Raw genomic sequence first — 23,698 nt, 5'->3', positions numbered from 1 at the left:
CTACCATCTCATGCTGCTAATTAGTCCCAGCTAATGCTGGTTCAGCAACTTCCCTCTTGGGAAAGTCAACATCTGAAACGGACAGTCTTACTTTTATTTTTTTTTTAATTCTGACTCTGAAACAACGCCTTCCTGCAAAGCCAAAGATCAAGAGACTGTCAAAATAATTAAGGAAAACAAACTTTGGATTGGAACCACTGCGTCTTTATTTCGTACTATAAATAGAATTCCCCTCTATTTCCCATTCCCTTACACAAGTAAATGAAACGTGTAGCTGCATGTACCTCTATTCAGTAAAATACCAGCACAAATGGCTTTTTGCCATGAGGTAAGCTAACTGTGTTTCGAAGGCACTCTGCGTTTGGTTACAGTTGCATGCTTTACACTTACACTAGCATCTTGTGTTCGGCACCGCTGCCGGCTCTTCACGTGCTTCTTGGTGAACTCTTTGGTATATGAATGCTCCTCCTGGATCTAGGGCTGACGCCATCAAATTACTGTGCTTTGCTTTGCTCTTCCCCACCAGCATCGGCACTTAGGTGAACAAAAAGGTGGTGTTTAGGTATTCAGGGGGTGATAAGGAATTGAGATGTACGTTGCACCTTTTGTTTACAGAGCCGGTTTTCTCCGGGGACGATCTCGTCACTTAGATGTCCACAATGAAACTGCCTGGCTTACCAACATGTAGCTGACATAACCAGCTCCCGCTGGTTATGACTCCATCTCGGAGTCATCTTGACCTTCGGTCTCTCGTATGTCTGCTGTATACAGCTTTTTATGTGACTACGTGACTATATGTTGAAGAAACTGCGGGTTCTGCTGAGTCTTTGGACTTCAGGTACTTCACTTCGTCTTGTTCTTCGTTAGGCTGAGTGATTAGGTAGGGCTGAAGAGGGGGAGAAGGTTTGGCTGTAGTCTCGCCAAATGTGTTTTCCACTACTGGCGGTGCTTTTCCACAGCATGTGACAGCAAGCAGTGTGGCTTCATAGCATGGCTGGGGCAGAGGCTCTAGCATTTTGGAAGACGCAAAGGAGGGCAAGGATTTGCAGTGATCTGGTAGTCTAACGAGAGGTGCGGCTCTGACTCGCTGCTTTTAAGAAAAGTTTCTAGAGTGGAGGGAGCGCTGTGTAATTACCTCCGGACACCAAGACTGCCAACTCCTGGATCGACATCTGCTTGTTGAGGTAACAGTTGTACTGAGCCATGGTCAGCCTTCCACTCTTCAAGGCGTCCTCAATTGAAAACTCCCTACCGGACTTCCTGTCGAGGATCACGGATGATTCCCCATTGGGACCCTTTATTGAGATCTCTTCCCAGTCACATTCCTGGCTCTTCAGTTTGACAAACAGGCTCCATTCAATGAGGCCGAGCACGTGAGCTTCCTCAGGAGACATTTCCTTGCCTGTGTCGGGATCAATGACCACAATGGAGCGCCTCAGGTGGTTCTCTCTTTGTTCCCTCTTGATAGCCACTGTCTTGAGGCGATTCTGGAGTTGCTCGATCTCTGCATCTTTTTCTCTGGATAACTGCTTCAGCTCATCTAACTCTCTTTCCAGAGCTTGGAATCTGGAGTCCAGGTTTATTCCACTGTCCACGTGGGTCATGTTTCTCAAATCCCGAGCTTCTGTTGCTGTGAGTTCAATCTCTGACTGCAGTCTCCTTGTTTCCATCAGCAGATTCTGTTTTTCAAGGTGTAGTTTGTGGTTTTCCTCTCTTAATAAGTCCAGCTCCTTTGACGACTTAGAGTTGTTGAATTCCACCTCGGACAGTCTGGTTTCGAGCCTGTTGACATCTGCATCTAGCTCCCTCTTACGCCTGCTCTCCTCCTCCAGGTTGCTCTTCAGCTTTTGAATCTCGTACTCTGTGTCTCCTTTGTCCACTTGGACGCTCTCTGAAAAGACCACTTTCTCTTTGACCTCCATCTTCTCCAAAGAAAGGAGCTTCTTTCTCAGGGCTTCCAGTTCAGTTTGCAAGACTTGTCTCCGGTGCTTTTCTTCTTCTAGCTCCAGCTTGAGGAGGGAGTGCTCCTTCTCTTGCTGGGGATCTTGCTGAAGGATCACTTTCTGTTTCACAGTTACGCGTTCTGTCGTTTCTCTCTCCTGTTCTTCTAACTCATTCAACCTAATCTTCAGCCTCTGCACTTCCAGTTCCGCCTCTCTGCGGGCCTGTCTCTCTTTCTCAAGTTCTTCCAGCTGACGCTCTAGCTCAGACCTCCTCCTCTGCAGCTTGCGGAGCTCTTCACGGAGGCAGTCAATTTGCTTCAGCTCGCTCTCAATGCTCTGCGAGAAGGAATTGACTTCAGCTTTCAGGGCAGGATCTTGCTCGTACTTCACTACTTCCTGCTGGACCACTTTCTCCTTCACCTGGGAAAGCTCTTCCTCCTTCTGCCTTACCTTCTCTTCTTGGAGTAGCCGCTCCCTCTCCAGGTCAATGTGCTTCATCTGTTCCTCTGCTAGCTGCACTCTCAGAGACTCGACCTCCTCTCTAGTCTTGGGGTCTTCGCGGAACTGCAGAATTTCTTGAACAACTTCCTTTGTATGCACTTGAGGTTTGGTATCTTTCAAAGCTTGTATCTCTTGTTTCAGCTGGTAGATCTCAAGGTCAGCTCTTTCAATTGCTCCTGTCCTCTCAATGATTTCCTCGCGGAGTCGCTGTAGCTCCTTTTCAGTTTCTGGATCATTCTTGTACTTAATGACCTCCTTAATGACTTCTTTGACTTCTACCAGTGGCCCTCTGTTCCTCAGAGCAGCCAGTTCATTCTGGCAGCTCTTCAGTTGCTCGTCGCCACCCCGGTACCTCCTCTCCTGCTCTACCAGCTCCAAACGGAGGTTGGCAACTTCATTTTCAGCCTTAGGGTCTGGGCGCACAATCTCACGCACTTTCTCCTGTACAACCACCTTGGCATTCTCTTCCTCCAGCAGCTGGATCTTCCTGAGCAGCTCAGCCTTTTCCCGCTCATTGGAACGACCCTTGGATTTCTCATCTTCGTACTGGCGCCGGAGCTCGTTCACCTCTCTCTCAATGGTCAAGTCTTTCTCCACCTTCAGCACCTCCTTGACCGTAATTTTGCCCTCAGCGATGGCCCGTTCCTTCTCAAGACGTTTGAGCTTCTCCTGGAGGAAGCTGAGCTCTTCCTCGTGCTTTTGCCTAAGGGCACTCTCCCTCTGCTTGTTCTCTTGCAACATCCGGAATTCCATCTCCAGCTGGGGATCGTTCTGCAGCTTCAGCACCTCCTTCTCCGTTACTTTCTCCTGCTCTTTGTTCTTCTCGCTGGACAGCACAGCAATTTGTTGACGTAGCAGATTGACCTCGTTCTCTCTGGTTCCTTCCTGCCTCCTGAGCTCTTCCAATTCTTCTTTGAGCCTCAGGATTTCATCAGCTTGAGTCTTGTCTTGTTCAATACGCAACACCTCTTTCACTATATACTCCTGCCCTCCTTCTCTCTTCTCATGCTCCAGAACACGCAGCCTGATTTTAAGGGCCTCCAGCTCATCCTGGAGCACCTGGTTCTTTCGCTGCTCTTCCGCTAGGTTTTGCTGCAATTTGTGGAAGCTCTCCTCTAGCTGGGGGTCAGGCACTTTCTTCACCAGTTCTTTCTTAACTACCGTTTCTTGGGGCTTCTGGTTTTGCAGGTGGACAATGTTGTTCTGAATGGCTTTGATCTCAGCTTCCAGCTGTTGCCGACGCTGTGTCTCATCCTCCAGCTCTTTCTTCAACTTCCAAACTTCTTCCATGGGCCTTCCAGACTTCTTGGTCTGGACAAATTCTTGTGTTACTAGAGCATCTGGTTGCTGTTGTTGGGAAAAAAGCATGTAGTTAACGTTCCCAAATGATCATACTCAGTGCTTATCTTCATAGAATCATAGAATATCCTGAGTTGGAAGGGACCCTTAAGGATCATCAAGTCCAACTCTTGACACCGCACAGGTCTACCCAAAAGTTCAGACCATGTGACTAAGGTGCCATGTGACTTCAGTGCCTCCTGTAACAAAACCACAGGAGGATGTTAATCTGGGTTAAGGGAGGCTGCCTACTGCCAACACTGAACAGAGCACCTTGGCAAATAGGCTTCTCCTGAATTGCTCTCTGGATTTCCACCCTGAAGAATGCTCTTGGTGATGCCAGTTGCTGTTAGAGCAAAGCTCTCAACCATGAGGGACACAAATTCTGGCCTGGGCTGGGCAAAAAGGAAGTGTTAAAAATGACATGGAGCTTCTGAGGATGAGGGGAATATACTGGTGTGGGGACTGGAAAATGCAGAGGTTGTGTGCCCAGTGCCTGGCAATCTGATTGAGTCTGCTGGCTAATGGGCTTTTGGGGCAGGAAATGCCAGCTACATTTGTTTCTGGTTCAACTTGTAATAGCAAAAGCATGTGTATACTGTGTACACAAGTATTCTTTCAGGATCACACTGCCACAGCCTGTTGCAGCTGTGTGGTATCCATCTCCCAGCTGCAAGCAGAGATCCAAACTGACAGCAGCAGCACGCTGACCCTCCCGAGCCTCCCCGCGTGCAGCACGTGCTGGCTGGCCCTGAGTTACCTGCCGCAGGAGGTTCTGAGCAAATTCCAGGTTCTGCAGCCTCTGTTTATTCACAGCGTTTACTTCGGTGAACTTGGCTGCCAGAACAGCTTCCTATGAGAAAAAGATGCATTCAGCGAAGCTGGAGCCAGAGGTGTTTGGTCAAGACTTGCTGAACAGAAACAATGGCCAGGCCCTAGAGCAGGAACGCTGGGTGCTTTTCTAATCGCTTCCTACCAGCTTTGGGGGAGGACGGGCGGTTCTTGTGCACGTGTGCACACTTACGGTAATCTCACCTCCTTAGACTGCATGTTTCCTACTCAAGACTTGCAAAAAGAGATGCAACTGAGGAAGAACCAGGTGGACACTTCTGGCTGCCTGCCTCGATAGGCAGGATGAGTTTGAGATGAGTTTTACACAAAACAGGTCCGGTGTAAATAGGTGGCTCGTGGCCTGCCCTCTCCATAAGTATTTATTTCTAGGATCCTGTCTGTGGCAGTGAAATCTCACTCCCTGGTTGAAAGTCTTGAGAGGAGAAATGTTTTCAGGATTTTGGCTTGTGGGAAAAGGAAGCACTTCCTTTGAGAAAGAAGTGCTAAATCTGGTGTTTTCCCTCCTTCATTCTGGCTATCCCATCCCCAAAAATCAGTGGCCTCAGAATGATGAAAAATTCCTTCCTCCCCTGGTCTTCTGCCCTCCCCTGCATTCCCCTCTGGGGCCGAGGCTGCTGACTGTAAAATAATTGTTTGCAAAATCCCTCTTGGTCCTATAAAGCTGTCATCTGCTTTAGCTCTCTGTAGGCTACTGCTTATTTACCTCCTCTTTTACTTTGGCGGCTGGAGACTGGAGCCTGGGCTTCTTGCTTGTGTACCCGTTCCGTCCGTTCTCTAGGTCGAGGATGGATCGTAGCTTCTCCGCTTCCAGCTCGTAGTCCTGTGGGAAGAGGTTCCCAGGAGAAAGGTGAGATTACTGGGTCCCCTTCGTGAGTGGATCCCTCCTGGACCCTGACTTTCAGGACTTGGCCCAGGGTTTGGACGAGTTGCTGAGGGTGGTGGGACCTGGAGTGCTTTGGCAGAATGTCCTGGCAGGGTTTGAGGTGGGTGCTGCCTGTCCTACAGCCCAGTGACCGGAGCTGTGTGCCCAGACTTGCCAGGTACCGCACCAATAGTGGGCGTGGAGTGGAAACCCTCCTTTCACAGGCAGCATATCCTGGCTTACGGCCGTGCTGTCTCAGTGTTAGAGCACACATCACCTGGGTTTAGCTCCTCAGCTGTTTGGGCAGGGGCACTAGGCTTCATAGGCCTTCTTTAGGCAGCACTTCGTAGGATGTGAAGAATTATCCTGCTGGCAGAATTGCAGTTCTTACCTTCACTGCCTGCTGGTATTGCTGAGCGGTGGCGGAGACCTTCTGCACCTCCTGTTCCTTGCTTGCGATATCACCGAGGAGCGCCTAGGGTGCGTGGAGATGCATGTCAGAGGGAATGCCAAACCCTAAAGCTTCGTTCAGCCTTTGTGAGGGTTGCCATTGGAGTTACAACACCGAGAATTGCAACCTCCTAGAGCTGCTTTGCTACATACAAACAAGTCACAGATGGGAGAATGGGATCTTACAGTGTAAAAATAGGTAAAGCCAGCAGGTCTGTATATTTTTCCATTTTTATGTGCAGAAGCTGTCTAAATCTATTAATTATCGTTTTGTGTTCCTTTTCCTCTCCCCCATGTAGCCCAGGGCTCTTGTGAAGAATTACCACTTGGTTCTTCAGCTTCACTTCCACTTGCTGGATGTTGTCCGTCTCCTGCGGCTCATAGTTAGGTATGTTGCAAAGGAACTGGTTGATCTTCTCGTAGTTTGTGCGGTAGTTGGAATAGGCACTCTTTGCTTTCTGTAGGGTCTGCGTTCTGCAGGGGAAATCAGCTGAATGTCAGTACTATTGCATCTGTTGTCTTCTGCAAACACCACTTAACCAGGCCCCGCTTCCCCTTCCCCCATTCCCTGAAGACCCAGATTTGAGCCAGTTGTTCTCCACCTCACTCCTCTGCAGGAATTGGTGCCACCCGGTTGGTATAAAAGTAAGCAGAAATCAAAGGAGAAAGGAGTCACAGGGCAACTGCAGGGAGAATGAGGAGGATGCCGACTACTGGGTGTAAGCCTTTAGTGGGATAAGCAGGTACAAGATGTGACGTGATCCGGGCAGAGGCAGATGTGGGTGGATGACAGCTCCTGCACTCTTACTATACCAATGTAGTGGCCAATGCAGTTGCTCTTGCCAAAGTCCCTATCTCTGTTGCAAGAGCACTTCCTCCTAGAGGCTGCCCACACCTACCCAGCCAGTGCATGCCAGGAACCTCTATTGCTTCCTCCTTAGTCCTCCCTGGAAGCATTTCTGCAACTGCTCATTCCTAGACCGTGTTATGCCTCTTCCAGATCCTGCTCTACTGTAAATATCCCAGCTCTCCAGGCCGGTCCAGTTCTAGCTAGATGCTGTCGTGGAGTCTTACCTGTGGTCAATCTGTTTGCTGAGGTTGTTGAAGCGCTGGTTGAGTTTGTAGAGCTCTGCTTCCTGCCGCTCGATGTCAGGGCAGTGCTCTTGGAATTTGCTGGCCAGGGTGTTGGAGCACGTCTTTGTCCTTAGCAAGTTCTGCTCTGCTTCATTGAGCAGGAACCTTTTGGATTGGAGCTCGGAGCCCATGGCCTGGGGAAAAAGCAGGAGAGAGAAATTCTCCAGAGCTGCACAAGTGCCAGACTTTCATCACTGCTCCCCCTCAACTCAAGCCATTGTGCTGGAGCTGCAGATGATGGTGGGGACCGGCTGAGCTGCAGCAGTGCTGCAAGTTCTGGAGAAAAGCAAGTTAGAGCTGAACTGTAAGCAGAGCTGCCTGGTAAAGCAGCTGGGGAGAAAAGTGAGCTCTCTCCCTTCTCTGTTAATCTTTAGAAGCGAGCATACCACGTGTGAAATGTGTGGTGCTCCTCCTGCAAGCCCCCGTGTTACCCGTGCCTGTGGGTGCAGCAGCTCCGGAAGGAGCTGTGAAAGCTCTTCATGCCAGTCTAAACACAGGGCCTTGACAAGAAAGCTGAAGAAGGATGTGAAATTGTGGCCCAGGTCTTGGCCTTTCTAGCAGAAGGATTGCCAGTTTTGGTCGGCAGGTTTTCCTTTCCAAGATAACTGTTCCCAGCACGCTGACAGGTCCAGCCCTTTTCTGTACCAGGCCTCTGCACTGCTTTTCCCAGACCACTGCATCTTTTCCTTCTCTGCTTGCCCATTTGTCAAATCAGAAATACTCAACCGGCATTTGCTTTCTGGCTTGGGGATGGGAATGGTTCATGTTTAAGGTCTCTGCACAGGTTCCTCTCCTCCTGTGAGAGCACCTGCTGAGCTACACCTGGCAGGAAACCCGAGGAGAGGCTGCCTCTGCTCGGCCGTGGGCATCACTGCAGGCAGGTGAGGTCCCAGCTGGGGGAGCCTGTCCCTTCACCAGCTGCTTCACGTTTGTGACTTGAGCAGCAACTCCCAGAGCTCTCAGAAGGTGTTTCTGTATGGGGAGCACATCAATAGGGTAGAAAACTGGCTGGAGTTAGCACTCACCAGCAGCTCTTCTTTCTTGCGGTCTATCACGCGCAAATCCTCCGGCACAGTGTCATCTGTCACCAGCTTGTTCTCATACGTGGACAGCAGGTCTCGGCCTTGCTGGAGGCTCTTCTCAAGGTGTGTGGCCACCTCAACTCTGTATGGACACAAAAGCAAAGGTACTGAAGCACACCTGCACCTGTTTCCTGCAGCATGCCAGGCTCAGGCCCTGACTTACTTCTCCTGCGCAGCGCTGAGCAGCTGGACCACGCGCTCGTACTTCTTGGTGGTGTTCTCCACCTTGTTCTTGACCAAGGTGGCGCTGCCGGTGTTCGGCACTGATTCAATAAAGATCTCACACTCCTGGATCTTCCTCATTTTCTCCGGTTCAATGCGACGGACCTCATTGGTAATGTTCTGCAGGAGGAAAATAAAACCTTGGTAGCAACTGATCCAGGACCTGGTGGCTACAGCAGAAACTGACCTGCAGCCATGCGGTGCAGGAAGGGAGGGCAGGGCTGAGGCGTGCATTTGGTGGCCGGTGCCCTTCAGCCCATGGGGAACAAGAGGATATTCTGAGTTAGTATGCAGCTCTGTTGGGGCAAGCTCACTAGCACTTAGGAAGTGCTGGCACAAGGAAGCTCTGGCTGGCAGGGGCTGGTTCACAGCAGCTCCAGCTCTGCTGGAAACGTGCTGAGCTCATCTGGACCCCTGGGCTCTGCGCCCTGAAGGATGACTTCTTGCCTGGGCATCAAAGTGCTGCAGGCAGTTGGAGCAATTTGCTTTCACTTGCGGCAGCACCTGGATTTGGACACAGCCCTTGGCAGGTGATGTAACCAGGAACCGAATTTCCTCCTAAAACAAGGGAGGTTTGTGGCACGGAGCCTGGCCTAATTAGGGGTCAGGAGGAGAGGAAGGAGCAGGACGTTACAGCACTGGAGCCTAGCGGGGCAGGTGCTGAGCTACGCACAAGGAGCAGCACTGCCCTGGAGCCTAAATGTTTGGGTTGTGTTTCTTCCTTTGCTGCTGCTGCTGGTGGTGGCACTGCTCCATGCCCTCGTGCTCCAGGAGCACCTACAGCACCCAGAGCACCTACAGCACCCAGCACACTGAGAACCACCATGGAGACCCCTGGGGGGGGAGAGGGGCCTGGCCTTGGGAGGAGGGTCCCCGTGCAGCACCACCTGCCTGCTTCATACCTTCAGGTCCTTGGAGCGCTCGGTGCTGTCCTGCACAGCCCGACTCTGTTCCAGCGGCGGGCGGAGGTTTGCCGTGATTGCTTTCTCCAGCTTGTCCAGGTCGCTGTGTACTTTCTCCAGCCCTGCCAGGAGCTGGCGGCCCTGAACTGATGCAGCATCTGCTTGAGAAGAGGGGAACAGGTTAGAGCCAGCTCAGTCCCACCACTAACGACAAAACCCACGTCCTCCTCTGCTACTTGCCCCCTGTGACCACAACCTGGCTGCTTGAGCCCCCCACGTGTCCTAGCGCTGCCTGGGGACCCTGAACAGGGTGTGATGTTGCTATAATTTTGTGGTTTGGAGCGGACTGTGTGTGCTACGCTCCACCGTCATCTCCTGGGTAGGAGGGCAGGCATGTCACAGCATGGCGGGGTTGTTGGTTGAGGGGACAAGGCACAGCCACCCCCTTTTAGCACCTGGGGAGGGATGAGCCCCACCTCCGATGCTGTCGGCCTTCAGCCCCTCGTAGCGCTGCTGGAGGATGTTCTTGCAGTTGGCGGTCTTCTCCTTCACGCTCACGTAGCTGTCAGCGATTCTGTGAAACGGGACAGCACGGGGCTGGGCTCAGAGCCGGCCCCTCGCCCCCCAGCACCCATCCTGGCCGTGGAGGTGGGGGTGAAGCCCAGCCAGGGCCCCTCTGCAGCCTGATGGCTGGTGACAGGGGGGCAGATGAGGTGCGTGCCTGCACCCCTCACTCCTGTGAGCACTTCCCAAAGGGCCGGGCAGGCTCCCACCCCCTCCCCTTAATGCCCCCCAGAGGAAGGGAATGTGGATGGAGGGAGGGGGAGGGCTGAGGCTGTGGTGGCAGGAGGAGGATGTGGCACGGCTGAGCTGTACGTACTGGTCTGCCAGCGCTACTGCCTCCGCGTCCGGAGGGGGGATCATGAAGCAGACACCTGGGGCGCTGATGGCATCTCCAGTGCTGTCCGTCACCTCCCAGACATCCCCGCTGTTCTTCTGCAGGGTGTAGTGGGCTCCGCGGGTTATCTGGCCCTAGGGGACAGGAAGCGGCAGCGGCCACAGGTCAGGATGTGCCTCCCACCCCGCTCCACGTGCGGTGCCACCCAGCATCTGCCCTGTGCAGAAGAGTCATGCCCTGCTGCTCCCTCCCTGCAGCGCCCAGCTCTGAGCTGTGCCTCTGCTCGCACCAGGGCAGGGAGGAGGCACGGGCAGCTGAGTCAGCCCACGCTGCTCCCCGGTGCTATGTCCCCTTGCTTCGCCCCGACTGGCCCGTCCTGCAGGGACAGCACCTGTGGGTGCTGGGGACACCAGCGTGACGGTGCTGGGAGTGAATCTGGTCAGAAACACGCCTGCATGTCGTCACCGTCCCAGCGTGGGAATGTGATGGAGCCGAGCTGTCGCAATACCAGGCAGGGTGTGTGACAGGCACCGTGTCTGTGCATTCCCTGGCCTCATCCCGCTCCGCTCCTCCCCAGCTGCACAACCTGCTCGCCTTGTCCCCGCAGAGCCCGTTCCTTCACCGGGTGTCACCTCTGTCCCCGGCACCCCCGAGGAGCCCCCGGGCCCTGGCGGGAGGGTACCTGCTCGCCCTCGTACTCGCACAGAGCCTCCACGGGGACGGGCTGCGGCGGCGGCTGCCGGCGGTGCCGCAGGGGCAGGACGTGCTGGCTGCGCTCCTGCAGCGACCGCACCACGGCATCGTACTTGTCCAAGGCCTTCTCCTGGTCCTGGCACAGGGAAACAACCAAAGAAACGTGGGAAGGAGGGAGAGGGATGAGCTTCTGCACCCTCCCAGCTTGGGAAGAGCTCATACCACGGCACAGCGACCGTGGCTGCTGGGCCCTACAGCTGCTGTGGCCCTGTGCTGAGCATGTCCCTGACCCCCCCCGCTTTTAGGGCCCGGCTGAGGACAGGGGCTGTGTTTGCATGGTCATTGTGCTGCTGCACCAGCCACAGGCATCCCTTGTTGTCCATGGATAGCCCCATTCCCAGCAATTAGCTCTAATTAGCTCCTTGGAAAGGCTCTGCAAGGGTTGCTCTGTGGCTGGCTGTGCAGGGGGGTGTCCTGCAGCAGGTGCTGGGCTGGAAGGAGAGGGCAGCTCCCAGGAGGGGCTCCCAGCACCCCGGGATGTGCTGCAGCACAGACAGGTCCCGGTGGGTGACCCCACGGCCAGGCTCACCACAGCACAGCTCATCCCACTGCCTCCTCCAGCAGCAGGTCTAATTATGCTCCCGCCCTTAACGAGCACCAGCTCAATGAGAGAACAAATAAAAACCAGCCCAGCGAGCAATTACATTGCTGTGGGAGAGGCAATCTCTAGCTCAAGGGGGAGGAAGAGCTGGGCACAGGGAGGCAGCAGCAAGGGCTGGGTGCCCGCCCTGGCAGGGCCAGCACCCGTGGGTGCCGTGGGGATGCTCCAGCTCCCCCGGTCCTGCTTCCACCAGTACTCACATCCAGCTCCCTGAGCAGCAACTCGAGCTGGTATCTGTCCTTGAACTCGGGGCTGTATTTTTGGTCCAGGTCTGTGTCTACCTTCCTCAAGAGCTCCTGGGCATCCTTCGCATCTTTCTGAAACTGTTGAAAGGTGAAATCCTTGGTGAAATCCCCAGAGAATCCCTCCCCTGCTGGGGAGAGGCACAGCCCAGTGCTGCCCGTAGCAGGAACAGCCCCAGCCGGGCAGCGTGGGCAGCAAAAACCTCACGAGGGCATGGAAAAGGATGAGGAGCTGCAATAGCGGAGCTAGGGAAAGACTGCTCCAGGGAAAAATAATGGGGCACCCTGCTTTTTGCATTGTTCAATGCACCTTTCCCGGCCCTCCCCGCCTTTAATTTGGGTTTCAGGTGGACAGTGTCATGCTGTCCCCAGTGCCAGTGCGGAGGGGGGGGCAGAGCCCAGCCCTTCCCCATGCAAACGCCCCCCCCCCCCCCCATGGGGGGCTTCTTCCAGTGGGGGCTGAGTACCCAGGAGAGGCGCTGCCTGGGCTGGGCACCCCGCTTCCACCTTGGCAGGAGCCTCGTCACGTCCTCAACCCGCCCAGGCTGTGGGAGAGGAATCCGGCCCGACCTGCTCCCCGCGGAGCCTCCCCGGCTGCCAGATGCGATTTATCGGGCAGCCATCTGTCTGCAGCGCCCGGCCCTCGCGCGCGCTCCCCGTGGGCAGCGCTGCCTGCGCTGCAGGTGCAGGTCCCACCCGGAGCCCTTCCACTCCTGGGGTCGGCGAAGTGGCAAAAATTGGAAATTAGGGGAAATTTCTTCTCAGAAAGGGTGGGGAGGTGTTGGGACGGGTTGTCCAGGGAGGTGGTGGAGTCACCGTCCTGGGGGGTGTTAAGGAAAGGCTGGACGTGGTGCTTAGGGATGTGGTCTAGTGGGTGGTAATGGCAGGGGGATGGTTGGACCAGATGATCTTGGAGGGCTTTTCCCACCTTGATCCTGTGAAAAGGGGGTGCAGGAGCTTTGCTGCAAGCCCCGACAGAGCAGAGCTGTCTGTGCACAAGGGTGCTGGCAGCAGGCAGTGGCGGTGGAGCACGTCGCGCTTTGGCCAAGCAATTACTGCGCTGGCCATTGGGACTTGCACGTGGTGCGCTGGCATCTCTCTGGTACCTTGTGGAAGTCCTCCATGAACTTCAGGTGGCTCTCCTCGCAAATCAGGAAGTTGAGGTACTCCTTCCAGTCGGCGTGGACTGCCTCAATGTGCGCCTGTAACACCATGCGGCGTCAGCGCTGGGAGCGCGACAGCAACCCCGTGCTGGCCAAAAGCAGCAGCACCCGCCCCGAGCAACCAGACCCTGGGGGGCTGCGAGGACCCTCCAGAGGCTCCTGGCTCAGAGCTGGGGCAGCAATACCATAAAGCTAGCCCAAAGCTGGGGTGTTGTGATGGGACTGTGGGGAAGGAGGCGGCAAGTCCCGTGGCCTGACGTCCACCTTGCCGTCAGAGGTGGAATGTGACCACTCAGTTTGTCCCTTGAGGCTGGCCCAGGACAATCGCCAGAGGAACGGGGAGGATGGGAAGAGCTACTGGGGTTTCTCCCCACTCCCCCAGACCCCGTTCACACACGTGCAGGCACTTCCCGCTTGGCACCCTGGCCTTGGCACAAGGTCCCACGCTGGAGTCCCCCAGGAGGCCGGAGGGCAGCCCCAGCGCTCACCTCGATGGCGTTCTTCCCGGGGTGGTTCTGGGCCAGCAGCTGGTCTCCGTCCGCGTGCAGCTTGTTGATGGCCTCCTCCTTCTCCTCCAGCTTCCGGTGGATGAAGTTCTAGAAGGAGAGAGGCAGGTTGATGCCCACACAAGCAGAAGGTTGGACGTGGTGCTCAGGGACATGGTCTAGTGGGTGACAGTGGGGGTAGGGGGATGGTTGGACCACCTTGGAGGGCTTTTCCAACCTTAATGATTTTATGATTCTGAGAGGACCCTGGGTTAATCCTGTGGCTTGGCTGTGAGGGCCCGAACAAGACCAAAAGCACGGTGTTCCCCTACCGCAGCTTTCATTTTTCCTTTCCTTGCAGATGTCGCTGAAGATGAGATTTTTGCCAGGCTAACACTGAGCTAAAGGAGAGAATCATGACAACTCCGTGCTGAAATTACCGGTTCCTTCCACCCATTTTAAGTTTTGATGATGGCTCGTGTCTGACAACTTGTTTGCCTGGAGAACAATCTGCTCAGGGAGGCCAGGAGGTGTTTGTCACAGGGAATTCTTCGGGCAGTGACATGATGTGCAAGAGACATCCACTCTTTGGTGTAAGAACTCATAATGCATTTCCCCATCACCCACCACGGGTGTGTAATGCGTGTCCTGTATCACAGAAATTACTCAAATACGTAAATATTTACATGTGCAAAATTCAGGCACGCACATGCACAGGCATTTTTGAATAGACAAATAGGTGCTGTGAGTAAACACCTTAGCTAACAGAATACAGATCAGGATAGAATTTAATTTGCAATATTTTCCCCCAGGAGTGATGTTAATAAGTGTTACCTCTCTCGTAAAGGCAAAGAAGATTTGGAGAAGAAACGAAATACTATTCAGTGAAAGGAAAAATAAGTAATCAGGCTGTACAGTGATGACACTGCGGGTTCCCTCTCTGCTTTATTTCTGGCAGGAGGCAAGGGCCAGGATTACTGCTCTGTCACCTGGAGGTCTCAAAGTGCTTCCTGATGGAGTGGGGACACTGAGGCAGAAGGGGCCGGCGCGAGCGTGCACCCACCTCGTACTGGCGGCGCCGGCTTGGGTAGTCCAGGTTGTGGTCGCTCCAGTCGTAGTGCGTCCGGTCCTTCGCCTGCTGATCCAGCCAGTAGAGCTTGTTGGTGCAGCGCTGCATGTAGTCCTGCAGCGCGTTCAGGTCCTGCTGCCGCTGCTGCGAGCTGGCCTGGGAGGGTGAGGGGGGAGCTGAGCCCCGCGCGCCGCTCCGCTCCCCACCCCGCAGCGCGGCTGCGAGGGGCTCGTCCCCCCCCCAGCCCCCCGTCCCAGGGGTCTCCTACCAGCAGCTTCTGGTACTTGGCTTGGAGGTCGCTCACGTATTCCTGGTAACGGGAGGAGAAAGGCGACAGTCGGGAGGGTGCTTGAGGAAGGGTGGATGAGGGATGGGGATTTTATGGCCTTTGCCTCCTCGTTAAGCTAGGGCCGGTGCAGGATGCTCAGCTCCAAGGGCAGGAGCAGGGCTGGGCACCCACCCAACCTGGGCCAGCTTTGGGAGCTGCCTGTCCCCCCCCTGCCCCGACACGGCGTGGCCAAGCTGACCTTGGTGCCTTCCTTGGTGACGTGCGGGCCGATGGCCATGACCTCGTTGTGGAAGATGTTGTGCTCTTCTACCTGGCTGTTGACCAGCGGCAGGTCAGTCCCGAAGCCCTTGCCACATAGCGCGTCCTGCGGCACACGAGGGGGGGGAAATTAATGACAGGACAACGAGGCATGGTGGCCACGAGCTGGCAGGCTCCTCTTGGCCACCAGAGGTTGGACAGGAGCGGCACTGGGCTCGGACAGGCTCTGCTGGCTCGTGCTGAGGGACGCAGAGGCTGGCATGGGCTGTGCTCCCCCATCCCGGCACCACAAGCTGGATTTGGGGATTTGAGAGGCGGAGGTGATGCAGCAGTGCTGCCGGGAACCGCCATGCACCGCGGACCAAAGCAGGTGGAGGCTGGGGGGTGGCAAGGCAGGGGAGAGGCCAAGCCTCCGGCATGTGGAGGAGAAGGCATGGGGGGACCCAGCAGCAGCCTGCCTGTGGCCGCGGGGCAGTTACTGAGAAACCAGCAGCGTGTGGTAGCAGGATGGGAGCCAACAGGCACACGCTGGGATGGAAGTGCAGCCTGGGTGGCAGGGGAAGCTTTTCCACCCTTAGGACAGCCGGGCGTTGGAGCACGCTGCCCAGGGACAGAGTGCGGTCTCCATCCGTGGATGGAGAACAGCAGAGGTTTGCCCAAGCTCGCCCAGAAGCAACAGCCTGGTGGGCTCCTGCGTGGCCACGCCACCCCCAGAGCTTGTCCTCGCTCAGCCCAGATGCCAGCAGTGGCACTGCCTCCAGCACCATCCCCGGACAGGAGCACTGCTGTCCCCCTCGGTACCTGTTTCTCCTCGATCACCGTGGACCAGTTGACCTGGGGCTCAATGTGCTGCAGGGAGAGGTTGTAGATCTGGTCGTGCTTCACGCGTAAGTTTGCCACTCGTTCCTTCAGCTGCCGGATGCTGCGGGAAGGGAAGGACGAGGTCGGATGCAGCACTTGGGCATGGACCGGGCCGGCCATTAGCTGGAGGTTGTCCCCTCCCGGCCCCGGCAGATCCTTGGGGACCCTGGCCATGTAACTGGGCTGGGCAGGCGTTGAGCAACAAGATGGGGAGTGAGAGGGCAAAGGCTCCGCGAGCCTGTCCCCTGCCAAGGCTCTCAGCAACGCCTCCAGCTCGGGGCAGGGGGCAGATGTCGCCCCAATGTGCTTTGCCCAGCACTTTATCCATGGCTGGTGAGCAGCGGTTCTGGCTCAATAGGTGCCCGAGGACGGCCGCAGGGTGTGCGTGGGGGGCTGCTGCCAGTCCGAGCCCCTGGAGTGGGCTGTGCTCCCCCCCACGGTACTCACTCTTCTGTGATCATGTCCCCCTGGGGGTGCTTCATGTGCCTGGCGATGGCCGCGTCCCCATCCAGCACATAGAGCAGCTTGTCCGACTCGGTGAGCTTCTGAGCCGTGAGCTCCTTGTACTGAGCGAGCTGGCAGGCCTTGATCTTGTGCAAGTCCTGGGCAGGCGGAGAGGGGGGAGAAACGATCGCAAAGGGGACAGCAGCAGCATCCAGCCCGCCGTGGGGTGGGTGCCAGGCGTGATGTCCCCCCCCCCCCAATGCTGCTGCTGGGCCACAGTGCTGGGCAGGCTGGCTGGGGGGCGGGAGGAAATTTGGGGTCCCTTCTGCCACCCCCGAGGGGGGTCAGCGTGCTTGGAGGAGCCTGTGGGCATGGGGCCGTGGCTCGTACTCACATTCTGCATTCGGGAGTCGGTCTCCACGATGTTTTTCTCCACCTGGTCAGCATTTTTCTGCAGGCGCTCTATGAGCTCGGTCAGCTCTTTGCTGGAGATGCTGGGGAGGAAGAGGAGAGGGAGAGGAGCTCGTCGCCCCGTGGGGGGCTGCTCTTGGCACGCCGTGGCCCTGCCACATGGCCGGGGGCCAGCCGAGCCCGCCCGGCGCTGCAGCTGCGCGTGACTCACTGCTGCCTTTCGAACACTTTCCAAAACACTCCGAAACGCCGCCGCTCTGCCAGGAGGGGGGCGGTGGCCGGGGCCTTCCCAGCGCGGCGGCGATGGGAGCGATGCCGCTGCCAAGCCCGACCTTCCCTTGCCACGAGGAGCAGAAGGGCCGCTCGCAGCGCAGGGCTGGGCTGCGCGCCGTCCCCCCTCGCGTTGCCCCAGCACCCCCAGCCCCTGCCGCCCCCTCCGCACGGCGTTTGCCCTCCCCAGCACTCATACGGAGCGCTCTGCCCGCAGCAGCCCTGCCTCCCTCCGGAGACGTCTGCTCTGCAAAGAGGTGCACTGAATTTAGACCAAATAAAAGGGGATGGGGCGGCGCATGCTGCATCTGCTCGGGCACTTTGCCCTGCTAGGCAGGGTTTCTCCTTCCCTCCTCCGCGTGCCCAGGGTGACGGGGGTGCCAGCCTCTCCCCGGCAAGGTGCGGAGCCGGCCGCCTGCTCTGCTTCACATCAGCGAGGGATTGCACGGGGCCAGCCAAATGTTCCCAGCAGGGACGGCTGAGCTGGAGCAAATGCTCCTGCTAATGCACGGAACGCCCCGTGCCACAGCGTTTGCATTGCCGTGGTTATTTTAAACATTTCATCTCCTCTGTCACTTGGGCTGCATTATCGCTGCGTGCCAAGGAGCTGCGAGGTCCCGGCTGGCTTCACGCCCCGCCGGCAGAGCAACAGCACTTGGGGCTGAAGCACCGCAGCATCTCCCCCCCGGAGCTGCTGGCATCGCGCTGCGTGGCCCCGTGGGGCTGGGCCAGTGCTCACCCACAGCACCAACACCGGGTTTTGTGTCCCAGGTGCTGGCGGAGCCCGCAGCTGGCTGCATCCCAGCCCTGCCCGCTTTGCCGTGTGGACGGAAGCCATCGCTGAAGCCTTGGCTCACTCCCATCCCAATCATTTATCGAGTGGGGATAATGAGCCTTAATGACCTCATTACATGGTGGCAGAATTAATCTTTATATGGCGCTTGGAAATGCTAATTGCCGTTACAGCTGCTGGTAGGCAGGCCCCGTGGCTCCTGCACAAGCTGCTCCCCGGAGGGCAGTGGGACGGGGTCCAGGTGCAAGCGGCGCTATCGGCGGGTCGCAGCGTCCCGGCTGCGTGGGGGCTCCTGCAGCAGCTCCTGGTCCCTCCTGGGGGCTCGGCCACCCCAGCACAGCGTGAGCAGCCGGTCCCTGGGGAGGGCTTTGTGGTGGCTTCCCCGGACATGTGCCCGTGGGAACAGCACAGGGTCCTCGGGGGCCACGCGTGGTCGTGGTGGGGATACTCGGGTGCTCGCAGCTCACTGCCCTTCCAATGTGGCGCTGGGGAAGAAGAGCTGGGCCAGCCAGGTCTGGCCAAATTCCTCCCTGCACTGGTGCTGAGTTTCGGGACAGGTGCCTGCCACACGTCCTGTCTTTTTCAATAGGAAACGAAAAAAGCCCCAGGCTTGTTCCTCCCCACCTCAAGCCCTGCCCCTGCAAGCAGGTGGTATTTGACAGATCCACGGAAGCTTGCGCTTCCCCGAGAAGCTCTGGCGTGGGCAGGGTTTACGCTGATACTTCTTTTTATAGAAGCTGCATCACCAGAATGGCACTGAGCGGGGAGGTGGCTTGTGTCTGTCACCGCTGCCTGCCAGGGCGAGCGTTGGCTTCTGCTGCTGGATCCCGGCTGGCCCCGTGCTGGCAGCTTGGCTGCGCTGCGGCTGGGGCAGTCCCTGTGTCTCTGAACGAGCCCAGGGATGAATCTCTGGGGCTTGAGTGGATCGATAGTGTGGATGGAAAAGCCATCCCAAACGACTGAAGAGGCTTGGAGCTTTTCTGGTTCTGGTTGTGCTGAAGAAGCTTCCAAATGGTATGAAGGAAATAAAGTAAAGCAAGGGCTGGCTTGGGATCCGTGGCAACGCCGCACATCAGCCGTGGCTTTCCAAGCCGCTGCTGGTGATTTGGTGACCGCAGAGCCCAGCCTTTGTGCTTGCTCGGAGGGCTCTGCATCAGCAAAGCCCATCTCCCGCACCGGCACCCAGCGAGCAGCTGTCAGCCTTCGGCTGGGCACCGGCTCTGCCGGGAGCATCCTCATGGCCCCGCCAGGACAGCTGGCATGGCGCTGATGCATCGGGGTGCGGACGTGCCCCGTGTTGCTGTGCCAGGGCAGACGGTTTGCCCAATAATCCAGAAACTGCTGCTGAAGTGTTCAGGTGCAGTGCTTGAGCAGGGTTGGCAGGGAAGAGGAAACGCAGAGAGGCTCCGCAGCGCTTGCTTGCAGCGAGCAGGAACGCGCTCTGCTGCGACGCAGGCGTCGCTCTGGTGTGACACGGGCATCGCTCTGCTCTCCAAGCCTCGCCTTTCCCAGTGCAGGCAGCAGGAGAGGTTTGCTGTCTCCAGCTCGTGCGAGAGCCTGGCAGGGCTGGCACCTGCCGGGGCTTTGGGAGGGGGAAAGGTGATGGAAACCTCCCAGGGGACCTGGCCCAGGTGCCCGGGACCTGGGCATGGCAAGGAGCCTGCAGAGGAAAAGGTGAGGCAAAGCCCAAATAGTGAGGGCTTTGTTCTGGAAAAGGAGAAAAAAGAAAAAGAAAAAGAAAAAAAAAATCCCTGGAAAAACTGGCTTTGCCATTTCTGAAGAACTTTAACATTTCCAAGGACTTTTCTGGTCACAAAGGAAAAAATGATAGCATTCATGAAAAGCTGCGTTTGACAAAAGCCCTGTTGCTGTTTCAGAGAGGCCGCGGGATGGCCTGGCCAGGGCGACGGAGCGGGGATGATTCCAGGACGAGGGGAGGGTTTGCTCCGGGTTTCTCGCAGCTGGGGAGCGGGGAGGAGGCAGCTGCTCCGTGCTCCAGCATCTGTTGATGGAACTCATCTCAGCGCAAGCTTTGGAGCCGTTCTCGTGCTCTTCAGGGAGAGGAGATGTTTTTGCTGTGGCTCACCAGGCTTGGGAGGATTCCAGCTTCGCTGAGAGCTGCCTGGAGGTGCTTGGTGTTCCCCTGCAGTGCCGGTGGAAAGAGCCCAAAGGCTCCTCTGGGGTGCATGAGCCTCCCACGGAGCAAGGGACCCCCCTCTCCCCAGCTTTTCAGAGCGATATGGTGATTGTTTTGAGGAGGCAAAAACTTGGCTGCTGAAAACTTCTCCCAGGGAAGCTGCATGGAGGGGAACTGGTTTCCAAGACCAAATTCTAGCCTGGACCATCACTGCCCACCACCCCCTACCAACACATTCAGCCTCTCGCCCTGCCAGCACGTTCCTGAGCCTCGCAGCCCAGCACAAAGCACCGTTTGCATTTGCTTCCCAGGGCTGTAACTCGGCTCACCAATCCCTGGTTGCTTTAGAGGGCTCAAGGTCTGCCTGCCAAACCCCGACTGAGGTGCTCGAGCAAAACCCGTGCACCCGCTCAGGTCTCTGGGTGCTGAAATTTGCACCTCCTTCCCCTAGCAGAGACATGACCCCTGTTTTTTTTCCCTCTGCACCTACCAGGCTGTGCCTTTGCTTGGAGCTGCTTGGACCAAACCTCCCCGCGGCGCGGGTGCCTGGACGTGGGCAGGGTGACAGCTGGCCTGGTGGCCCCTTTGGCTTCTCTGATTGCTTCCTTATTCAAGCGAGGAGGGGAGCTCACCCACACCCCTAATTAAGGGTGTTCAGGTGGACATTTCGTGGAGTTTCAACCGCGCTGGATGAACGTGGTCCCTGGGAGAGCTCCCCTTTGTGCTGACAACTTGCCCGTAGGTCGCTGCCCTGCTGCATCCTGCGGCTCCTGCTCCCCTGGGGGCTCTGCTGGGAAACCCTCCCAGCCTCCTCCGCAGGCTGCAGCTGCCCCTGGCAGCCCCCCGGGGGTGGTGTCCCCTCCGTAACGCCCCTGGGCCACTTATGGCTGCGTTGGCACCGGCTTGTGGTGGAGCAGAGGACAAAGGGGCCGGGCTTCAGCTAGCGTAACGCTGGTTTGGGAGAGATCGGAATCTGGTACAAAGCTGGGAGCAGCGCACACGTCAGGGCGTAGCTGGACAGCAGGGCTGCCAGGCTGAGCCCAGCTTGTTGCTATTATGTTTATCTTCCCTTGAATTAATGGCAATATATTATTGTAATGTGCATGGAAATTAAAGCAAAAATAGGGCAGGCGATGGCGAGGCTCGCTGCGCTATAAATACAGAGCAGCTCCCTGACTCACCGGTTGTCTATTCATTACTGCTGACTCCAGCCCTGCAAAACAGCCTCCAGAAATCGGTGTCAGCCCCGCAGCCAGGGCCTCCGCCGAGCCTCCAGCGCCGGCCCCGAGGTAGGGCCGGGCAGGAGGGCGCTGGGTCTCCTGCGCCACTGCTGGCAGCGGGCGGGATCCCCGCGGGCACCAGGGCGAGCTCCCGCAGCCGCCCCGTGTTTTACGCTTCCCGAGCTCTTCACGAAAGAGAGGTGCCCACCTTCTGGTTTCAGAGCGTGGGAAGGGTACCGGGGGGGTGTTTGGGGGGGTTCCCCCATACGTCTGTATCCTGCCTTCCTGGGGGCACGGCACTACCCCACCGGCACCACCGCTTGGTTAGCACTCAGCTCCTCCGAGTGCCGCTTACCCAGAAAAATGCTTTTTTATCTATAAAAGTAAATTACGTGCAGCACCCCCAGCCCTGCCTCTCCTGGCACATCCAGCCCGGGCAGCTGGATCTCTCACAAGGCTCCTGGGGATGGTGCCCTTGCCTCCCGTCTCTTTTTGGGGGTATGGAGAGGGGATAGGGATGTTTCTGTGTAGAGACTTGGGCCCTGGTCCTGTCCACTGGTGCATCGGGAAGACAGAACCATGGAAAACGTGGGCTGAGGAGCACCACCTGCCAACGGCCGGTGACGGAAGGGTGCTGGGTGCTGGGGACGTGCTCCAGGAGCAGTGGGTGCTGCCGAGGCCGGGCACACCAGGGAGCCCGGCTCACCCTGCACACCCCAAATCATCTTTGCCTCTCCATGGCTCTGCAGGGTTAAATGCCACTTCTGCCCTTTCCATGTCCCGGCTGGGGAAGCCACAGAGCTGGGGACAGCAGCTCCTGCCCGGGGTGCAACCTGCTGCAGGAGGTGCTCGCCAAACCGGCGCTCGGTCAGCGCTGTGCTACCCCGGCGGTGCTTCGGGGGCTCGGTCCCTTGCCCTGGTGCTCGCCCACCGCGCAGCCCCTCTCCGAAGCACGGGACGAGGCTGGACGGCGCGCCCGGTGTTGAAATGTCTGTTCCTGTTTCCGCAGCCCGGCGTTCGGCTGATGTTAGCAGCGCTGCTTGGTTCTCCCAGCAGCACGGGCGGGCGCTGGCGGGGAGCCTGGCAGCGCCTGGAGCACGGGCCGGGGCGGCGGGAGCTGCTCCTCTCCCACTGCCTTCTCCTGCGAGTGGTTCAACCGGTCCGACGCCGGCTTCCCCATCGCGGGGATGTTTCCCCACGGCGGGGAGTGTTCCCCGGACTCCCAGGTGTTTGTAAACTCCAATGCAGGAATTAACAAATTGGGGATAATGGGTGCAGCCCCCCCCCCCCCCCCCCCCCGCTGTGCGTAGACACGCTAGAAGCACAGATCGGCTGCAGGGAGGGAGGTGGCCCCGGCCCCAGCACCGTGCTGCGTCCGCAGCTGGCACGATCCAGCCCTAAACACAAGGTTTTGCTCTGGCCCACAGCCTCCAGGTTCAGGCCTCCCAAGCCCAAACCTCCGTCGCACCCGGCCACGGGCACCGACCCCAGCTGGCAGCTGGGGACCCCAGGGAGCAGCCACCAGCCCAGGGTTGGGGATCGTGGGGAAGATGCCCACGTCCATCCCCTCCCGGCACCAGGACACTGCTCAGGGTCCCAAGCCATGGGCCCAGGCACGGCGCTTCTCCCCACCGAGCCCTCCGCTGCCAGCGCGCAGACGCAGCGGGGCGTTTGCACCTTCCTCCGGCAGTGGGATCGCTGGGGCTGGGGCCACCATGGAGGCTCGGGGCCTCCCCTCTCCTCCTGGGAGGGGGTTCCTGGCAACCCCTTTGCCAGCCTGGCTCCAGAGAGGGGACCTGTTTGGTCCCCTGGGCTCCCAGGCCAGCGCAGCACCGTCCCCTCTGGGGACCCCTCCTTGGTGCAGGGAGGAACAGGGAGGCTGCTGTTCTGAACCGAACCCGACGTCTTTTGAATCGATCCCAACATCAGATCGATCCCAAGAAGCAATTTGGGAAAACCTCCCCTCTGCCCCAGCGCGCAGTGGACCGCGCAGCCCGGGGGGCGGCCGTGCCTCCTCGGGGGGAGGAGAACCTCCCTTTTACTTTTTTTCCCCCCCATTTTAACTGCGTCCTTCCGACGGGCACGTCCAGCCCCGCTCGTTTTTATGCCCGGCACAACCGATACTTGTCTCCACGCCCACCCAAAGCGCTGATGGAAGGAGGAGGACCGGAGCCATCGCCCCTCGGACAACCCAACGGCGGAGACCGACCTCGGCGCCCGACACCCCCGACCCCGACCCGGGCTCTCAGCACCCCCCGGGGCCGGCAGCTCGGCACCGGCAGCCCCGGTAGCGGGGCAGGGGAGGGGGCTTAAGGGGTCTCTCACCTCTTTTTCTGCACCGAGGGGCTGTACTTCCCTTTGTTGCGCTTCCTGAAGAGCGAATGCATCGCGTCCCCGGCCGGCGCCGCCGCCGCCGCGCTCCGCCAGCTCTCGCCCCGCTGCCGCCGGGAGGCTCTGCGCCGGGACGGCGGCGGGAGGCGGGGCGGAGGCTGGGGGCTGGAGGCTGGAGGCTGCCTCC

The 23,698-nt window shown here is 57.9% G+C and overlaps 1 protein-coding gene across 1 annotated transcript; it reads right to left on the bottom strand.

Moving 5' to 3' along the window:
- Positions 1-182: 182 nt before the first annotated feature.
- On the bottom strand, positions 183-23,685 carry PPL (periplakin). The gene is made up of 22 exons (XM_035339365.1): positions 23,506-23,685; positions 16,744-16,843; positions 16,353-16,507; positions 15,846-15,966; positions 15,025-15,150; positions 14,766-14,807; positions 14,492-14,653; positions 13,432-13,539; positions 12,887-12,982; positions 11,739-11,861; positions 10,867-11,013; positions 10,167-10,318; positions 9,763-9,860; positions 9,287-9,444; positions 8,326-8,504; positions 8,106-8,244; positions 7,021-7,214; positions 6,270-6,420; positions 5,888-5,971; positions 5,338-5,454; positions 4,543-4,635; positions 183-3,791 (listed from the first exon to the last, which is right to left on the bottom strand). The coding sequence occupies exons 1-22, from the start codon at positions 23,565-23,567 to the stop codon at positions 1,107-1,109; spliced, it is 5,292 nt and encodes a 1,763-aa protein (XP_035195256.1). The 5' UTR covers positions 23,568-23,685; the 3' UTR covers positions 183-1,106.
- Between the last annotated feature and the right edge of the window lie 13 nt (positions 23,686-23,698).

Source organism: Oxyura jamaicensis, chromosome 14, assembly GCF_011077185.1.
Source record: "Oxyura jamaicensis isolate SHBP4307 breed ruddy duck chromosome 14, BPBGC_Ojam_1.0, whole genome shotgun sequence".
Taxonomy (NCBI): Eukaryota; Metazoa; Chordata; class Aves; order Anseriformes; family Anatidae; genus Oxyura; species Oxyura jamaicensis.
The sequence above is the reverse complement of the archived record's forward strand: the minus strand, read 5'-3'. Positions and strand labels throughout refer to the sequence as shown.